Consider the following 16,877-nt stretch of genomic DNA (forward strand, 5'->3'; position numbering starts at 1 on the left):
AATTGGGCCCAAAGGTAAAAAGTCACGTTTATTTTTGCACTTCTGTCACAAAATACTACATAATGCTAGAACATCTGTATCTGCAAAAACGGCTTTACAGGGGGTATGGCTTAGCTAAATGAGATGTAAATGAGCCCTGTTGTCTCCCCCAGCTGGAAAAGAGAGTCCCTTTCATCTCTATTTTCTCGGTTTGAGTTTTTCTAAGTTCCTAAATTCAAATGGCCACAACTTCTCCAAATCTTATCAGATTTCCATGTGTTACACATCGTTGGAAAGCTTAGAAACTGCACTCTCAGAATCTGTGAATAACTCAAAATGGCCCAGACTTGTGTCCATACCTTCCGTGACTGGTCACAATTCTTAACGCCAAAATAAACATTTGTTGTCACTGTTCAACAATTTTAACTTCTTCACTCAGACACAGCACGTAAACGTTCCTGCGACTGTACAAAACTAGCATTTATTTGATGAGGTAAAAACAGAAGAAATAAATAAACTTTTTAAAACACTCTCGCAAAAGTGGACCAAGCATTGAAAATGGTGCGAACCGCCTTTCAAACATACTGTTATTTCAGCTTCAAAGACTAACACAAGGTTAAGTGTAATATGAAAAGCCCTTGAATACTGAAGGATGGGGCGACAGTCTAACTGGAAGGGAACACTATCCAGCTCTTAAAAGAGACAGTACACAGGAACTCGACCAGTGAAAATGACGAATATTTTAAGTCATATTCGGCAAACTAAGCATCATGGGTGCTTCATCACCCTGAAACATGTTTACATGTCTGAGAAAGAGAGCTCTTCTTAGCCAGGAATAGAATAAGAGCATACAGCTGACTGAGATTTTAACAATTAGAAATCATACACAGAGAGTGATATTTCTATATATTTTATCACAGATTTTTACCAAAGCGCACTGAACTTTACAAAGGTTACACAAAAAAAGCTCCCATTAAGAGCTGGCTGCTTGTTTAACTAGGAGGCAAAACTGACCGTGGCCGGTCTGTTAGTCAGCCGTACTGTTTTGATCCTAAGAGAGCTAAAACAAGGCCAGAGAAACTAAATATAGCCCCTGCCTTTCACAGTATTATTAGTATTGACTGGGTAAATATTCTTTCGGGTTTTTATCCTTCAAAAGATGTACGCAATCATGACCATTCACAGCCTTCACAGACTTGTTCTTTGCCAAGTATGCACTGACAGTTCCAAAAGCAATATAGTCATGTATTTGTATACTTGACGTATTTTAGCATGACATTAGGGAACATTAAAAAAAAATCTGCGTCGGGAACTCAGCTTGAAGGTAAATATTAAGCAGCATGTTGTTTTTGGACAAACATGAATTTGTGTTTCTGAAATGCATGAATAAAACATTTGAATAAATAGGCAAGGACTAGCAAAATCAAGAGATTACGCTCTTCTGTTCAGGGACGCTTGTCTGTGAATTACTGCCTTATGGCGAGAATCAGGAGGACCGACATAACAGGAAGTGTGTGACGTAATGCGATGCTTCCTTGCCGAGGTTGCTGACATTCAAGAGCACCTTAGGGAAGGTACATGAAGAGAATTTAATAGCATGAGCTATACCTGCTCAATGCCAAACAGGGTTCATTTACAGTCATAGTGGGAAGGCTGCTGTTTGGCGTCACGCAGCATGCGACTATTTTTGGCACGTCGTATGGCTATAAATAGATTGCTGTAAGGTCATTTGGGTCATGTTTTACTGTTGTCATCTAACCATAAACAGGAGATGGCTGGCTAAAAGCAATTGTGGGTAATCTTCCCTGTCTCAGTGGATGTGAAATTGTTTTAATGTAGCCTGGTTATTATCCTCGAGTTGGGTAATTAATCTCTACCTCTTAAACGATTTAGAACCCAAGATAGCCTGAAAAATAAGTGCATGAAATCTGGGATGTGGTTAAGCTCTCTTGCTCTCTCTGTAAATCCATATACATATACATACATGTGTTTGACCAAGCAGAGCTTGTTTGTCTCAATGTCTTTATTTCAGTTCAATTAAAATAAGCATACAGTTGAGCGGAAAATAATGTATCCAAATGTTTTAATCACCATTAAATAAAAGAGTATATTTGCAAAAAAGATAATAACTAAAAGCTAAAAAACAAATAAATAACATCAAAATATCTAACCCAGTCTCCTGAGGTTGCGCATAAATAGCACGAAGTGCAAAACTCGTGCAATACACACGCCAAATTCCATTTTGGCGTGCATATGATACGCAAGTCCTTCCCATTCACTTAAACGGGGCATCTTTTTTTGTCGTTTTATTTATTGGTTTCTCAATTTTTTAAACCATTTTCGCTTGGGTTTAGGGTTAGATTTTAGATTTGCTTAATGAGGTTTTTTAATATACAGGTTTCTCAATGTTTTTGTCCATATTTAAGCCATGGTCGCTTGGAGTTGGGGTCAGAGTTGGGGTTTGGGTTAGGATGTCATTTTATATATCAAAAAGTTGTTCTAACCCTAAACCCAAGCGAAAATGGCAAAAAACAGCAAACAAACTGAGAAACCAATAGATAAAACGACAAAAAAAGATGCACCGTTTAAGTGAATGGGAAGGACTTGCGTATATGCACGCTAAAGTGGAATTTGGCGTATGTATTGCACGAGTTTTACACTTCGTGCTATTTATAAGCATTTTCAGGAGACCGGGCTGAAATACCCCGTGCAGACAGAAGTTTTAAATGCCTCTCAGTGATAAACTATTATATAATTGCATTATAATATTTAACTAAAGTCAAACCAAAAACATACTGTATCAAAAAGCAGCAAAAACCTATAATATATTTAGGATTTAACAAATTGGTTCTTCAATGTGGTCAATGAAAAAAGAAGTGATCAAGTGGTCTAGACAGCACCTCAGATGTTATAGAGAGACTTTAAGTGGCACTCGTTCCTGACAGGCTTTGTTTGGTGGTGTGGGATTCTGGTAGGATAGTCTCACAAATATAACAATCAATATAATGCCTGTAAACAAGAACATAAAATGTTTGCAAACCTCATTTTCGTCTCACCTTTGTAATAATTTCAGGATGTTTTGAATAAACAGAGCTCACCTATCGCTCCCAGAGTTCCAAGCAGGATGCCTATTGTTGACTGAATAGTGGGCATGCCCTCAAGCTGTTTTGCCGCCGTCCTACAGTTGCCCCTCACGTTGCATGGGCAAACCGTCACTGTGGCAAAGGCAATAACCATTTAGCTTATTTTTAAATGCATTAGAGGGGCAATGGTTGCAGGCAGATAAAGAGGACATATGGGGGCGAGTTGAAGGTGATTGCTCTGGAGAGGTCTCATAAAAACTAGCATCAGTCTCAAACAAGATGACAGTGAGGTGAGAGATAGGGACAGGGAAAGAGGGGGGAGGAAGAGAGTCATGCATGCAATCGTGGTCCAGTCATGCATTAATAAATAGGATATTAGAAAGAATTAAACCAATAAAAGGTGAATGCATGTCTTGGTGCAAAAAAGGAACAAACACACAGAATTTAATTTGAACTGACTAACAGAACTGAATGAACCTGACAACATTAGACCAGAATTGTTTTTGGTTTATGATGTTACCACTTTATACCCGACATGAAATATTACCATTTAACAAGAAAAAAGCTCACCTATTCTCACAACAGCTGTGAGTAATAAGTAAAAAAAGCTATGATTACAGAGACGGACTACATTACTGTGAAACTGTTTACAGAAATTTGACTGAGTCATTTTCATTTGAGTGCTTTTTATTAATGCTAACGATGCTGAAATGTGACCAAATTGGTATTGTAAATTTAGCTGTTGAACACTGAAAAATATCTAAATTTGTAAATGTCATTTGTGATCTCCAATAAATATTAAAGCTTTCGGAGAGACAGTGCTTGCGTTTATCAGCTGCATGAGCAATACAATGTACTAAGGTACTCAAATGACGTCAGTGCATTACGTCTCCTTCATTATACAAGCGTGCTCTCCATTCATTCACTTAGCTCTGAATGCAGCATGTTACCTGGTAAATTGATGAATGTACTTCTGGGTGGAGAGCTGCTGTCTGAGATAGTGAAGGGTACGATGTAAACTTCTGGAGGCAGGTACGGGACATTTAAAGATAGGTTGGTGTGGGTATCTGTAAAACAATGATTTACAAGCTGAAATTAAACGTCTATAAACAACATAAAACATTTTTAATCAATGGTTTTGCTCCTTAATTATTAATATTGAATGAATCAACAAAGTAATTTTGCCATTTGTAGTCCCATGTTCCTGGGATTTTAAATTGTTCAATTGTTTTTATTTATGCACATAAGGATATTTCTTACATATTGTATATTCCTAAATCTATACTTACAAAAATGTATACATTCATATTTGGTTGTTTATTTATACCAATTACTATCCTATACCATAAACCAGTAGTGTAGTGCTGCCTGGATAAGTGTGTATAGGAGAGAGCGGGGGCGAAAATAAATTTTTTCAAAAAAACTGTAATTTTAAAAGATTATGTTATAGACAGAGATATATTATTGCAGTGGTCAATAACTCACAAGTGTCATCTATCAATACATAGTGGAATTTTGTAAAAATGTAAAATTACTTCAGTATAATTTCACTTTAAAGTGTGTAATTTTTTAGAAGGATCTCTTGACAGAAATGCAAAATAATATACAAAACTATATTATCAGGGGTGTATAAAGACCTTTTTATAATGAACTCTTATGTTTTTATTATCTTAGAATGAGACGTTTTTATCTCCCTTAGAAGTCGCCATTTTGTGTCGCCATGTTTCTACAGAAGCCCTTAACGGACAAACTTTTTTTACTAAGTTGTCTCTGTTAATTACAGTTTTTTTCCAGTGGTGGGTACCATAGCTTCTCTATGCGTTTCAAAACGATGGGTGAGCAGTGGACTGAGCCGTTGGTTGCAATTCGCAACCTCACCACTGGATGCCGCTAAAATTTACACACTGCACGTTTAAACATAAGCAGCGAAATGTAACTTTCGATCCCACCTGCAGGGACGAAAGTAACACAACAAAACAAGATAGATTTTTTGTGTTACACTTGTTTTAACCTTGATAATATGTAACTGCAAACATATTTTGTAATTTATCTTTGTAAAAAATAATGAAATTACATTTTCATTTTAAATTTCAGTTTTATCAAATGTTTCAAAAGCAACTGACAGTACAAACTTAAATTGTTGAGAATAAAACATTTTTTTAACAGTTTGAACACTATGAAAATGAAATTAAATCAAATTAGAATAATATAAATTTACAACAGTATAAACAGGATCTCCTCACATTTAAACCCGATTTACTTTTATTTTGAAAAACTCAGAGAGATTAAACTTCACAATGTGTTAGAGCACTAAATGGGTGATTCTCACGAAACCATTGAAACACCACAGCACTAATGATTTTAGCTTTAAAATGTGTAATATAGTAACATTAAAAAGCATCAGAATTAACACAATACTGTGTTCTACCTTGCACAATGTGTGATTTCAACATAAGAATTTATAATTGTAAATTTTATCTCATTTTCTGCTGAAATTCTCATTACCGCAATGTGTCCGGCTGTGTTTGAACATGCGTTATGTTGTAATTTAATCAAATTAACACAAAAATATTAAGAAAAAATAAATAAATGGATGTTTTGCTAGACTACTTTAGATGACAGAAAAAATATTTACTGAATATTCATGTATAATAATAATGAAGAAAAATTAGGAAAATTATGTGTCCATGCCTGATGTTCTCATCCTCCGCAACAATTTTTGAGAACAGTTTAAGCACACATACAGAATTTTATTAAAGTTTGATTTTGAGTGACCAAGCACATGGACCAGTTACTTCAAGATGGCTACCAGGTAAGATAATTTTTTTACAGTTAATTTGAAATATTGTCTTGTCAGAATGCTTACACAACATTTTGATTATCATTACCGCAACAGATGCTTATTAAATGTTAATTTAATTAATAGAAGCATAATACTTTGATTTTAAATGCATGTGCAGAATCTCCAAATTATGTTCTTTCAGGTTTGTCATGTCATTTTGAAAATATGTCAGTGTTGATGCTTTCTGACTGTTGCGGTAATGAGATTTTTTAGGACTAATTTTTTTAAATTATGTTACAAAAAGTGTTAAATGATAAGTAAAAGTTTTTAAATTAATGTTCCCATTTACTCCAGACTTTGTTTTTCAATGTCTGGTGGGACAAAAAGTAAATTTAAGCAATTTTTACATTTTCATGCTTGACATTTTTAAAACCAAGTTTTTGTGAGAATCACCCAAATAACCTGTAGATTGATCAGTACTTTAACACATGAAACCAGAAATATAACGATTTATAAGAACAAAATGACCGCTTTACAAATTTACTTATCATGGTTAAAAAACACCTTTCTGGATCTACACGCAGAAAACGGTGAGTAAATAAGATGATATTTGTCAGCTCTGTCAGGGGTTGTGTGCCTAAGATGCTGTCATAGTTTGGGATGCAAATGTTATCAGGGCTCTGAGAAAATCGCTTTGTTACTTTCGTCCCGCGTTACTTTTGCCCCGGTTCTCCCCTACTCTTAAACACCCTGGCATATAAACAGTGACATGTAAGACTATAGCTTTATGCATAAATAGTTTACTCCAAAATGGGCTAGTAACTGTCACTTAACTACTTCTGCTTGACTTCTTAGCATAAGGATAATTATGAACGTTATATTCAATATTCAGAATTTAGAAGTAGGTATACCCCATGCCATCTAATAAAGAAGACAATGCATGTACCCTGCACAACATCACTGACATTAACTTTTAAATATAATTCGTTCTTCAAGTGAATCAGATTGCAAAGATTTTTGTAACGGGTTAGTGTTATGTTGTTGAGTTATTCTTATGGAAAAACCCTAATCACGGCTTGGCTGTCTGATGCAGAACCAAGAGGTTAGTCCAGTAACCAATTGGTTGTTATCAGTCTCTGCTTACTGTTATCTATGATCCAAGAAGCCGCACTACTGTCCTTTGACACCAAAGTCCTTTAATGTGCTAGTCAACAGAAGACCAAAGGGGTCTTGATGACACCAATGCTAAACTAGAACAGGCTTGTCTCCTGTAGATATCTCTCTTGTCAAAGGTGACGAATACGTTCACCATGGCCTCCACATCTAAAGAAGTCTGATATAACAATCTCAGAAATGTATCGCTAATTCTGTCTTACATAATATACATGTAATACATAATAGCAAGGCCAGCTAATTTCTGAGTCTTTTAATTTTAAAGATTTTTTGTTTAGACTTTGTTTGGTACCGAGCCCCTAAGGTGACATTGGAGTAAAAAAAATCTAAAGTTTAGTTTAGTTAAAAAAGTTTAGTTTCATGTGCTCACATGAAACTTTCATGTGCTCATGCGAAACCTTCATATGCAGAATTTTTTAAAGTTTAGTTTCACGTGCGCACGCGATAGTTTAATGTTCGCACACGAAAGTTTCACTTGCGCATGCAAACCTAAACGTGGTAGTTTCACGTGCGTATGAGATAGTTTCACGTGAACACGCAATAGCTTCACGTGCGCACGCGTAACTAAACTTTATTTAATTTTAAAGTTAAACATATGTACATTTTTCAATTACACCTTTTATTTGAGATGTGCTAATATAATATAGATATAGTTAATATAATGTGAAGTACATAGGCAAAATAAAATAATTTTTACAACTAACCCCACTGTAGCCTCTACTTGTCGCTACCCAGTCTCACAAAATAATGTACCTACATATTGTCACATAATTTTTTTATTCTTTTTTGTGATACTATCACAAATTTCCGCATTTTTTTCGTGATCGTATCACGAATTTCGGTTTATGTGTCATTGTCACGTATTGGTAACTCAACTGCTTTTTCCTATTTTCAAACCATTGTCGCTTTGGTTTAGGGTTAGATTTGGTGTTTGCTTTAGGATGTCACTTTAAGTATTGTTTTATACTATTTTTTCTGATTTATGTTTTATATTTTCTGATTTTTAAAGCATTGTCGCCTGGCGTTAGGGTTAGAGTTGGGATGGGGCAGGGATGTAATTTTTATGTAAATCTAACCCTAAACCGAAGCGACAATGGTAAAAAAAATGACAAAACAGTTGAGTAACCAATACGTGACAATGACACATAAACAGAAATTTGTGATACGATCACAAAAAAATGCAGAAATTTGTGACAGTATCACAAAAAATTATAAAAAAATTACGTGACTGTACGTAATTTTGTAAGACTGGGCTGACTTTTCTATACTTCTCACATTCTACAATCCATCTTGCTCCAAGATCACAAAACTCTTTCTTGAAAAAAAAACTTTTTTATGGACTATTTTTAATAGTCCATAGGACAACAAGGTTCATGGAACGAAAACCAGAAACTTTTTATATTTGCAAGCAACAGAAACAAAAACAGAAACTTTCAAAAAAATTATGTTCTGGAACAGAATCGTTTATTTAAAATAATGGTAACCAGTTAATCCAGTTCTGTGCAATATGACTCGGTAAAGTTCACTTTTGGTCGTTGCTGACTCATGACTCAAGCCCAAGTCTCTAATGCTCAATCATAAGAGGTAAATATTGTAGGCTTCCAAAAATTTCAAGATGTTTTTTTTTTAATACCGTACAGATCACGACCCACAGTTCGGCTCGCATGCGGTTTGCGGATTAATATGCATATTTAATATGCAAATTTAAATAGGGTGAAAATTGATCATTTGCACGTGTTTCAAAGGCTTGCAAAGGCTAACACTAAAGTGATTTTAAACAATTTAACCGCAATGGGCGCTAAAGTAAGCAATTTCTTGTATGCACAGATGCACATGCGGTTGAATGTGTTGGTCCAACTCCAATCAAACGTGATTATCACTATGTCCTTAAAAGATTAGAACTCTTGATGTAAAAACTTGAGAGAGAGTTGGGCTACTGTGTCTCATACTGTAGTCCATTAAAATACATTTGGCGGATAAAGCACTTTCACTTTATGTGGAGCGACTGTTTATGCAGCATCTTCTTCCCGAAGCGCTGTTTGGAATTCGTCCTCCATCTGTGTGTGTGCATGTGTTTAAGTGCCCTCAAAAGTGCACAAACGGAGAAACCTATGTCCGAATGATCGGCCTACTTATTTGTATGTCCCACAGCTGACATGGAACGTTTTTTGTTCTAACCAGTTCAGGAACATCCATTTTAGGGTTGAACCAAAAACCGGAAATGTTAAATTACTGTTTCTGTTCAGAACAAACCAATTGGGAAAAGAATCTGGTTCAAAGCCCTGCAACAAAACTCAGACTCTCTCTCCCAGTATACATCTAAATTAAACGACACATCTCTATAGTCAACATTTCAGTTGTTCTACTCCAGCAACATCAGATTAAACAGGATTCCCAGGTAACTAGAGACTACACCATGCTCCAGTTTGCATCGGACCACTTATAAAGAAAGATAGATGGAAATGACACCTATGAAGAGATGATGTCTTTCCCTGCCCCATGACATCAAATGACATCAGCTCTGGATCATCATAGAAAACAATCAAATATTATATGATCACCTATCATTGCTATAAAAATACACACTCATTTTGCTATATAACAACTTACATTTCTGACAAAATGTGTTTTCTGTAAAGTAGCTTTGAATTAATATGTGTAAATGTGAGTTGAACTGGATTGTATGTGTCACAAGCAAAAAACACACAAATTATATCTCATTTTGTTATTAGACTTGGTTGGAAATGTTAGATTTGTTATTGAACCATCAGATAAAATGATGCTTTGTTTAACATAATTAGTTTTCATTCATACGTTGACTGCAATGACACAAATGCATCTATTTTTAATCACAGTGACTGGATTGTACTGAACTAGAAGCATGCTGATCAAACACAGCAAAATGCACAGCAAAAAGAAATCACATGATATAAGGACTCATGTTTCTGAAAATGACTATTTCTGTCGATTCAGTTTGCCAGACGGCAGACGTTGTACCACTCTATCTGACATACGAACAGCAGGATGTGCTCTTATGTCAAGAGACACACAGCTCCTCAGCTAACCAACAGAGTCACATGTTCACGATGACATATAAATTGGGACCTGCAGACGCCATACAACGTCATCCCTTCCTGTCATACTTCATTCAAGATTAAGCAGGTTAAAGCTTATGAGAAAGAGGGAAAGGGGAAGAGAGGTGAGAAAAAAGGAAATTCACTGTAGGATGTCGTAGGATCAATTAGAAGATAAGTCAATTTTATCCTTTCAACCAAGCGGCCCCAGCTGTGACATCATATAAATTAGGCAGTATAATTACATCTCAACTGATCCATACAATGACTCAGATGATGCGGCTAGGTCAACCTGTTCACGACATCAGTTTGGCACATTATAACGCCTAATGCCGCGGGAAGAGGACCATTACACATATTACATTTAACACAGATCCGTCTAAACTAGGCACTAGACATGAAGGGCAATTTCCTTCTTTGTGAGCAATACTCCTTTCTTTGGATGTTCACTGTGTGATTCAGCAGGTGGTAAGCGTTACACTAAATTCAGATGATGTTGTGGATTGACTAGTTAGGTGCTGTAGTTACAGTCCATTTTTTCAAATCCCCAATTTTATCCATCTTGACGTCACTGCCAGAAAAGGTCATAACAACCGGACATGTTGGTGCTTTTGAGATCACAGTGGGTTTGAGTACATTAAGGGAATTATGAAGTGACTGACGCACCTTCGACATAAAATGTTTGAAAAGTTACGGTCTCTTAGCTCTTGACATGAGAAGAAATTTGCGTCACCCTACATGAGACACAAACAAAGTAGTCCCTCAAAACAAAGTCAGGAATAGACTAACCGTTGATAGGCGTGAGCTTCCAGTTACGACGGACTATTACATCACTGCGGAGGGAGAAGTTGAGTCGCCCTCCGTGCTGGGGTCCATCGCTGTCCCGAGATGCCAGAACCAGTGCCTGGTCCTCAGAGCGAGGGGTGCACAGGTACTTCCAGGAGTAATCGCCCACCAGTACTGGGCTGTTATCATTCACATCCAGAATATGAACCGTCACCAGTGTGGAGGCTGACAAGGAGGAGTTGCCTGGTGATACAAAATACAGAGATGCAACATTTACGTATTACATCTATTGCACTGTCACATTTGTATAAGCTGCATTCTCTGTGCGTTGTAGTATGCTGTTATGTGGAAAGTCTACAATGCCGATAAGCCGCACATATGCCACTCTACAAAAGCTTTGTAATGCTGCGGATCATGCCATGCATTACTGACATATAAAAGATATTTGAAACTCCAGCCTGTGCTTAGTGGATTTAATGTTCTGTACTGACTGTTGCCAAAATAAAGCTGGATGAAAATCAATGTTTCTATTTCCATATCTGCTCTTTTTTTATTGCAGTACATATCACGTTTAAAGATGGCATTAACCTGATGCTAAATATTAAGCAGAGCAGGCATTTAAAGCTATGAATATCAAGTTTAGCTCTGCTGGCATCAATGCCATTGGTCATGTTTAACCAATTCAGCGCTATTGTAATGGAACACTAAAAACTGATAAACATCTCAGACTATATCATTTAAATGTCATTTTGCAATGAAAACCTCTTAGTGCCAGTCAGATTAGATCATGAGATGAAATAGCACACCAGATTTATCTTTGTTACTCTTTTAAGAGAAAATGATGATCAATGACAAATAAAGGACATAAACCTCATTTGGAAATAGATAACAAACATTATTGCTATGGTAAAATGATTTTTTTTTTACAAAAACTAAAAAAATTAAGTTTCTTGTGTAGTATATGGTGCTCCAGGAAAATATAGGACCTAAATAAAAACCCTAAATTATAACGATTTATGTATTTTGTAAGCAAGTGTAGCCAAAATAATGGAATTTTTTCTTAATATATATTATAAGGAATGCAAAAGCCTCTAAACGTCAAAAATGAGATAATGATATTAAAGGCTGGGTCTATAATCTCTGAAAGCCAATGATGATATTTGAAATCACCTAAACAAACACGCCCCTACTCGAATAGAATCTGGACCTTCTTTGATAGACCCGCCCCACGCATACACAACCCAGGCAAGGATGTCGGTTAGTAGACACACCCCTTACTGCTGATTGGCTACAAGTGTTTTTTGGTAGTTGGCACGACTTCCTTTTCGTGTGTTTTTCAAACATCACGCACCCCGCCTTTAACCAAATGCTCTCGGCATGTATTATTATATGAAGAGTTTGGTTCCAAAATGCGATAAACACCATAAAAAAAAAAGTTACTGCCAAAATCAGTATTATATCAGGTCAGTATTTAAAAGTAAATTTTTAATTTTATGCAAAATACAATATCCGCCGTGTTATTCTGTCATATTTTCTCCCTTTTTCCCAAAACGCAATAAACGCCACTCCTCTTTTTCTACAGAATGCAATAAATCCGCTTCACAAATTACAGCGCACCATTCCACGCATTGTAAATGTAAACAAACAATGGCGGCGCGTTGAGTACACGGAATCCTAGTTTTCCTCATCTACTTTGTACTTCGTGATCAACAAACAAACAAAAACAAAATAATACTTTAATGGCATTGATAAACTTGTGGTGGTTTTCTGTGACGGGAAAGAAAAGTAAGCCATCAACATCTAATAATTTACGCGAGAGGCACTCGGGAGCCGGTCGCTTGTTCTCCCGACAGCATCAAGCTTCTCTCGTGCTAACACATTGACCCCAGGGGATCTTATGAAAAACTTTACATTATTTTACTCAAAGTCAACGAAAATCGAGCAGGACCAAAACATTTTACAGCTGATCGCTGTGAAAAATGTTAAGTGACGAAGTCAAGTGTAACCGCAACAATGACAGTGTTCTTGACAAAGTAAGTGTTTTGGTTAATGCCATTAACGTTTATTTTTAATCAGTGTATACCACTGTTCAACTAAATGAATATAAAATGGCAAAGATGAATGCACATTTATACATTGATTCAATAGATTTATAGCATTTTGAAAAAAATAATAATTCTAAAAAAGTTATGGATTTAATTTTTTTATGTTTTTATAACCTAAATATGCTATGTGAACATTTGTAACAAAAAATAGGTGTTTTCATCTTGTCACTTTCTTGGTATAGAAAAGCTCGAACTGATTTTGCCAAGTGGTTGATGTCCTCAGGGCAACATATTGTGTTGACCCAAGGACAACATTTTTCTAAATAAAACCTAAACCTACCCCAAACCCCAACCCTAACCATAACCAAACCCTAAAATCAGAGGGACATGATAAGTAAAAAACAATAGTCTGGAAACAGCTAATCTTGGATGTAAGCTTAAACTTAAAACAAACTATAATCTTATTTCTGAAATCTGATTGGCTGATTGAAATGTTGTTCCAGGGTCAACATAATGTTGCCCTGAGGACATCAACCACTTGGCAAAATCAGGAGAGCCGTATAGGCAACATGTTTTTACCCAAATTTGTCAAAATGGATTTATTGCGTTTTGGAACCAAACTCTTCATATGTTCATCAAATACTTCAAATCCCAGCCTCAGGCCATTCAGAAATACTGGTTTGTTGGCAGAATCCATTAAGAGTCTAATAAAAAATGTTAATTTAACAAGAAAACATGTCAAATGCACTTCACTTTAAACATTTAGTAATACAAATATGAAAAATATGCCTCTTTACATGCAGTTTAATTTCCAGTCTCATTTTATATCTCTCACTGTAGCCCACGGTAAAGCACAATTTCAAGGTCAGAGGCTCTCAGATATAGGCATGGGTATTATCTGTTCTTTCATCTATAGTTTCTTCATTTCTCCCTGTCCGTCTCATTTTCGACCCATCTTTCGGCAACGCATGGCAGGGAATTGTGAGTCATAACTCCCTTGTTCTTATTTCCTGTACCTCTCTCTTCTACGTAAACATTTGTGACTGAGCATTTGTCATGGACTGATATCTCCTCTGATAAAGACAGAATTAAATTCTTGGTTGAACCTTGTGACAGTCAACCCTCATGTAATTGATCCACACCCTAACTAGCATGCTAGAAGTATGTTAAATCCCCCCGCCCCACACACACACTCACATCTCCTTCCATCTCTACCCACAATACATCAGCTGGTGACTCATTCACTGCTTGTTACAATGTCTGAGAATTTTCTCACTGCGTGTGGATGTGGCCCAGAATTCTCAATGAGATTTTAAACCGAACGCAGCCTGTCACAGCATTTTGAAATGTCAAGTGTCTTGGTAACACTTTTTGATTTTGAAAAAGCAGAGAGATGTTGATTTTCCCAGATGTCTCGCATTGATAGCCTCACCCCCTGTCGGTTTGTTTTTCTCCATATAATAGTTTCAGTTTGATGGACAAGTTTATTCAAACAAACAGTGTATACAGCAAATTGAATGCATGGTATTGGGTGGGTGAAATATCACTTACGCCCATCTTCAGCCACCACCTCCATAGTGTAGGTGCTGTTCTCCTCTCTGTCCAATGCCTGGACTGTTTTCAGCTCTCCTGAGTACTTTCCAATGGAGAAATATTTCTTAGTGTCACCTCTCAGTGAATACCTAAAGAAAGCAACAGTCAAAGTTAAAATAATGTTTAATATAAATCATTAACGAAGAGCACTTACAACAAATTGGGTGTATTTGAAGAGTTTGGTTCCAAAACGCATAAAGAAAATTTTTAAAGAAAATTCGTTATGACCAAAATCAGTATTGTATCAGGTCAGTATTAAAAAGTAAATTTTACGCAAAATCCAATATCCGTCATGTTATTCTGTCACCTTTTCTCCCTTTTTCCCAAAACGCAATAAACGACACTCCTCCTTCTCTGCAGAATGCAATAAATCCGCTCAATAAATCACAGCGCACCATTAAACGCATTGTAATCAACAATGACGGCTTGTTGAATACCTACACACGGAATCCTACAGTAGTTTTCCTTATCTGCTTTCGTGATCAACAAACAAACAAAAACAAAATAATACTTTTGATGGCATTGATAAACCTGACTGTGGTTTTCTGTGGCGGGGAGGAAACGTAAGCCACTATAATATAGTATGTTTTCAATATGCAGAGGAGGATTTATAAAAGGCGTGGTAGGGTCTGATATGTTGTTCATGATAGAATGGATTAAACACAATACTGAATTCATTCACACACTCTACTACAAGTCCACCTCTCCTAAGCATAATTGGGAGAAAATAGGAAAATTCTGAAGATTTTGCGAAGGGAAGCGCTGATTAGATTTGCAGTATGATTGTCAACAATGTTTTTATAAGACCTAAATATCGGCTTGCCTGATTGGATGAGAATCTGGGTCGTAGCCCCTGATTGTGGCAATGACCCGTCCTGGCTCCTCTCCTTCTCTAACTGTGACTTCATAGTGGCTTTGAGATAAAACAGGCCCTTCGTTGATGTCGTCAATGAAAATGGTGACAGTAGCTGTGGATGCAGGTCCGTATCTCCCTCTCACCAGAGCAACTGGGTTCTGCGCGCTTAGAACCAGTATGTACTCATTCTCTCGTTCAAAGTCCAGCACCTAAACATAGGTTACAGATGAACATGCTGTTAGTGCATTAGAAATAGTATTAACATTGACTTTTGGAAAAATATTTTGCACGGATGTCTTATAGAGAAATAAAGGGCGAAAAACAAAACTAAACAGAAAAAATCTGATTTTCAGAAGCTTTTCAAGTCACATTTCAGCTCCCCAGACTCCTGTACAAAATCACACAATCTGAGAGAGTTGTGACAATGCATCAAACTGCATTGTTGAAGGTAACAGGTGTTTAAATCTGGATGTTTGAGGTGCTGAGTGACCCACTGATTGCTCTGATGTCAGATTCAAGGTTATATTTTGCTGGATGCACACAACACATTTATCACACAGCATGTATGTCATACGCTGGACTGCCTTCCAGGAAACCAAGGCTGAGTTCAGGTAGGCATCTATTTTTAATCCATTTGGTGATGCTAGTGCTGTTGAAATTACACAGTATATTTCATCCAAACTTCACTCAAATCATTCAACTTGCTTTTATCTTTAAAAGCACACAGCATTTGGGTCAGACCTCCCATTTTATCTCAATTGCTATTCCAGTTGTTGTCTTTAAACTTTATATTATACCTTCTAGGGGTGGCACGGTTCACAAAACCCTCGGTTTTGATACAGCAAGAGGGAAGACATAGACGATTTCAACATGCTTTTCATTTATTTGGCAAAAAAAGAGAATGTGTATTGCCATCTACATGAACTTATGTGATTTTTTAGCACACAAAGATAACTTGCATTTATCAAAATGCCAACTTCAGTGTAGCTCTTAGATTTATCACTGAGGGGCTGCTTAAATACTGCAGAGAGTATGTAGACGAGACAGAAACATAACGTTTACACCTGTAATATTTAATTCGTCTCTTTTGTTCACTTTTGACCACTTCTGTCCTGATAACTTTGAGGGGCAATTTATGAAATAAGATCGAGCAACTTTCACACGCTAGCAAAATGAAACTATGCGGAAATCAGCTGCTTTCGTTTTATCAATGAAAGGCTAAAAATAGCGCTGTTCGTGTGTTCGCAGAAAAGACGTGAAACGGTGTGTTACGTACCTCAGATTAGATAAATGGTCAGAGAGAAGGCGGTCTCCTGTGGCTGTTCGAACACATTCAACCCCTAGACTGCAGTACTATTGTTTTATTTCCGCTGTCATCATACGACGCTGGCGCATCCTCCAACTCCGGGCAGACTTCCTTTTCTCTCCCCATTGCCATTTCTACACGTATCATAACCTGCAGTACTTATACTCCACACCAGTCACCTCTTCTTTCGCGCGAAAGGG

The 16,877-nt window shown here is 36.7% G+C and overlaps 1 protein-coding gene across 1 annotated transcript in view; it reads right to left on the minus strand.

The window, feature by feature from the left end:
* Positions 1-2,878: 2,878 nt before the first annotated feature.
* cdh16 (cadherin 16, KSP-cadherin) overlaps positions 2,879-16,877 on the minus strand; it is a 33,617-nt gene continuing 19,618 nt past the window's right edge. The window contains exons 12-17 of the mRNA XM_055208017.2: positions 15,339-15,580; positions 14,474-14,604; positions 10,881-11,120; positions 4,013-4,129; positions 3,078-3,194; positions 2,879-2,988 (exon numbers count right to left, since the gene is read on the minus strand). Of these exons, the coding sequence (XP_055063992.2) occupies positions 2,888-2,988; positions 3,078-3,194; positions 4,013-4,129; positions 10,881-11,120; positions 14,474-14,604; positions 15,339-15,580 (948 nt within the window). The 3' untranslated portion in view covers positions 2,879-2,887. The remainder of the gene's footprint in view (positions 2,989-3,077; positions 3,195-4,012; positions 4,130-10,880; positions 11,121-14,473; positions 14,605-15,338; positions 15,581-16,877) is intronic.

The sequence above is a fragment of the Misgurnus anguillicaudatus genome, chromosome 21, assembly GCF_027580225.2.
Source record: "Misgurnus anguillicaudatus chromosome 21, ASM2758022v2, whole genome shotgun sequence".
Classification (NCBI taxonomy): Eukaryota; Metazoa; Chordata; class Actinopteri; order Cypriniformes; family Cobitidae; genus Misgurnus; species Misgurnus anguillicaudatus.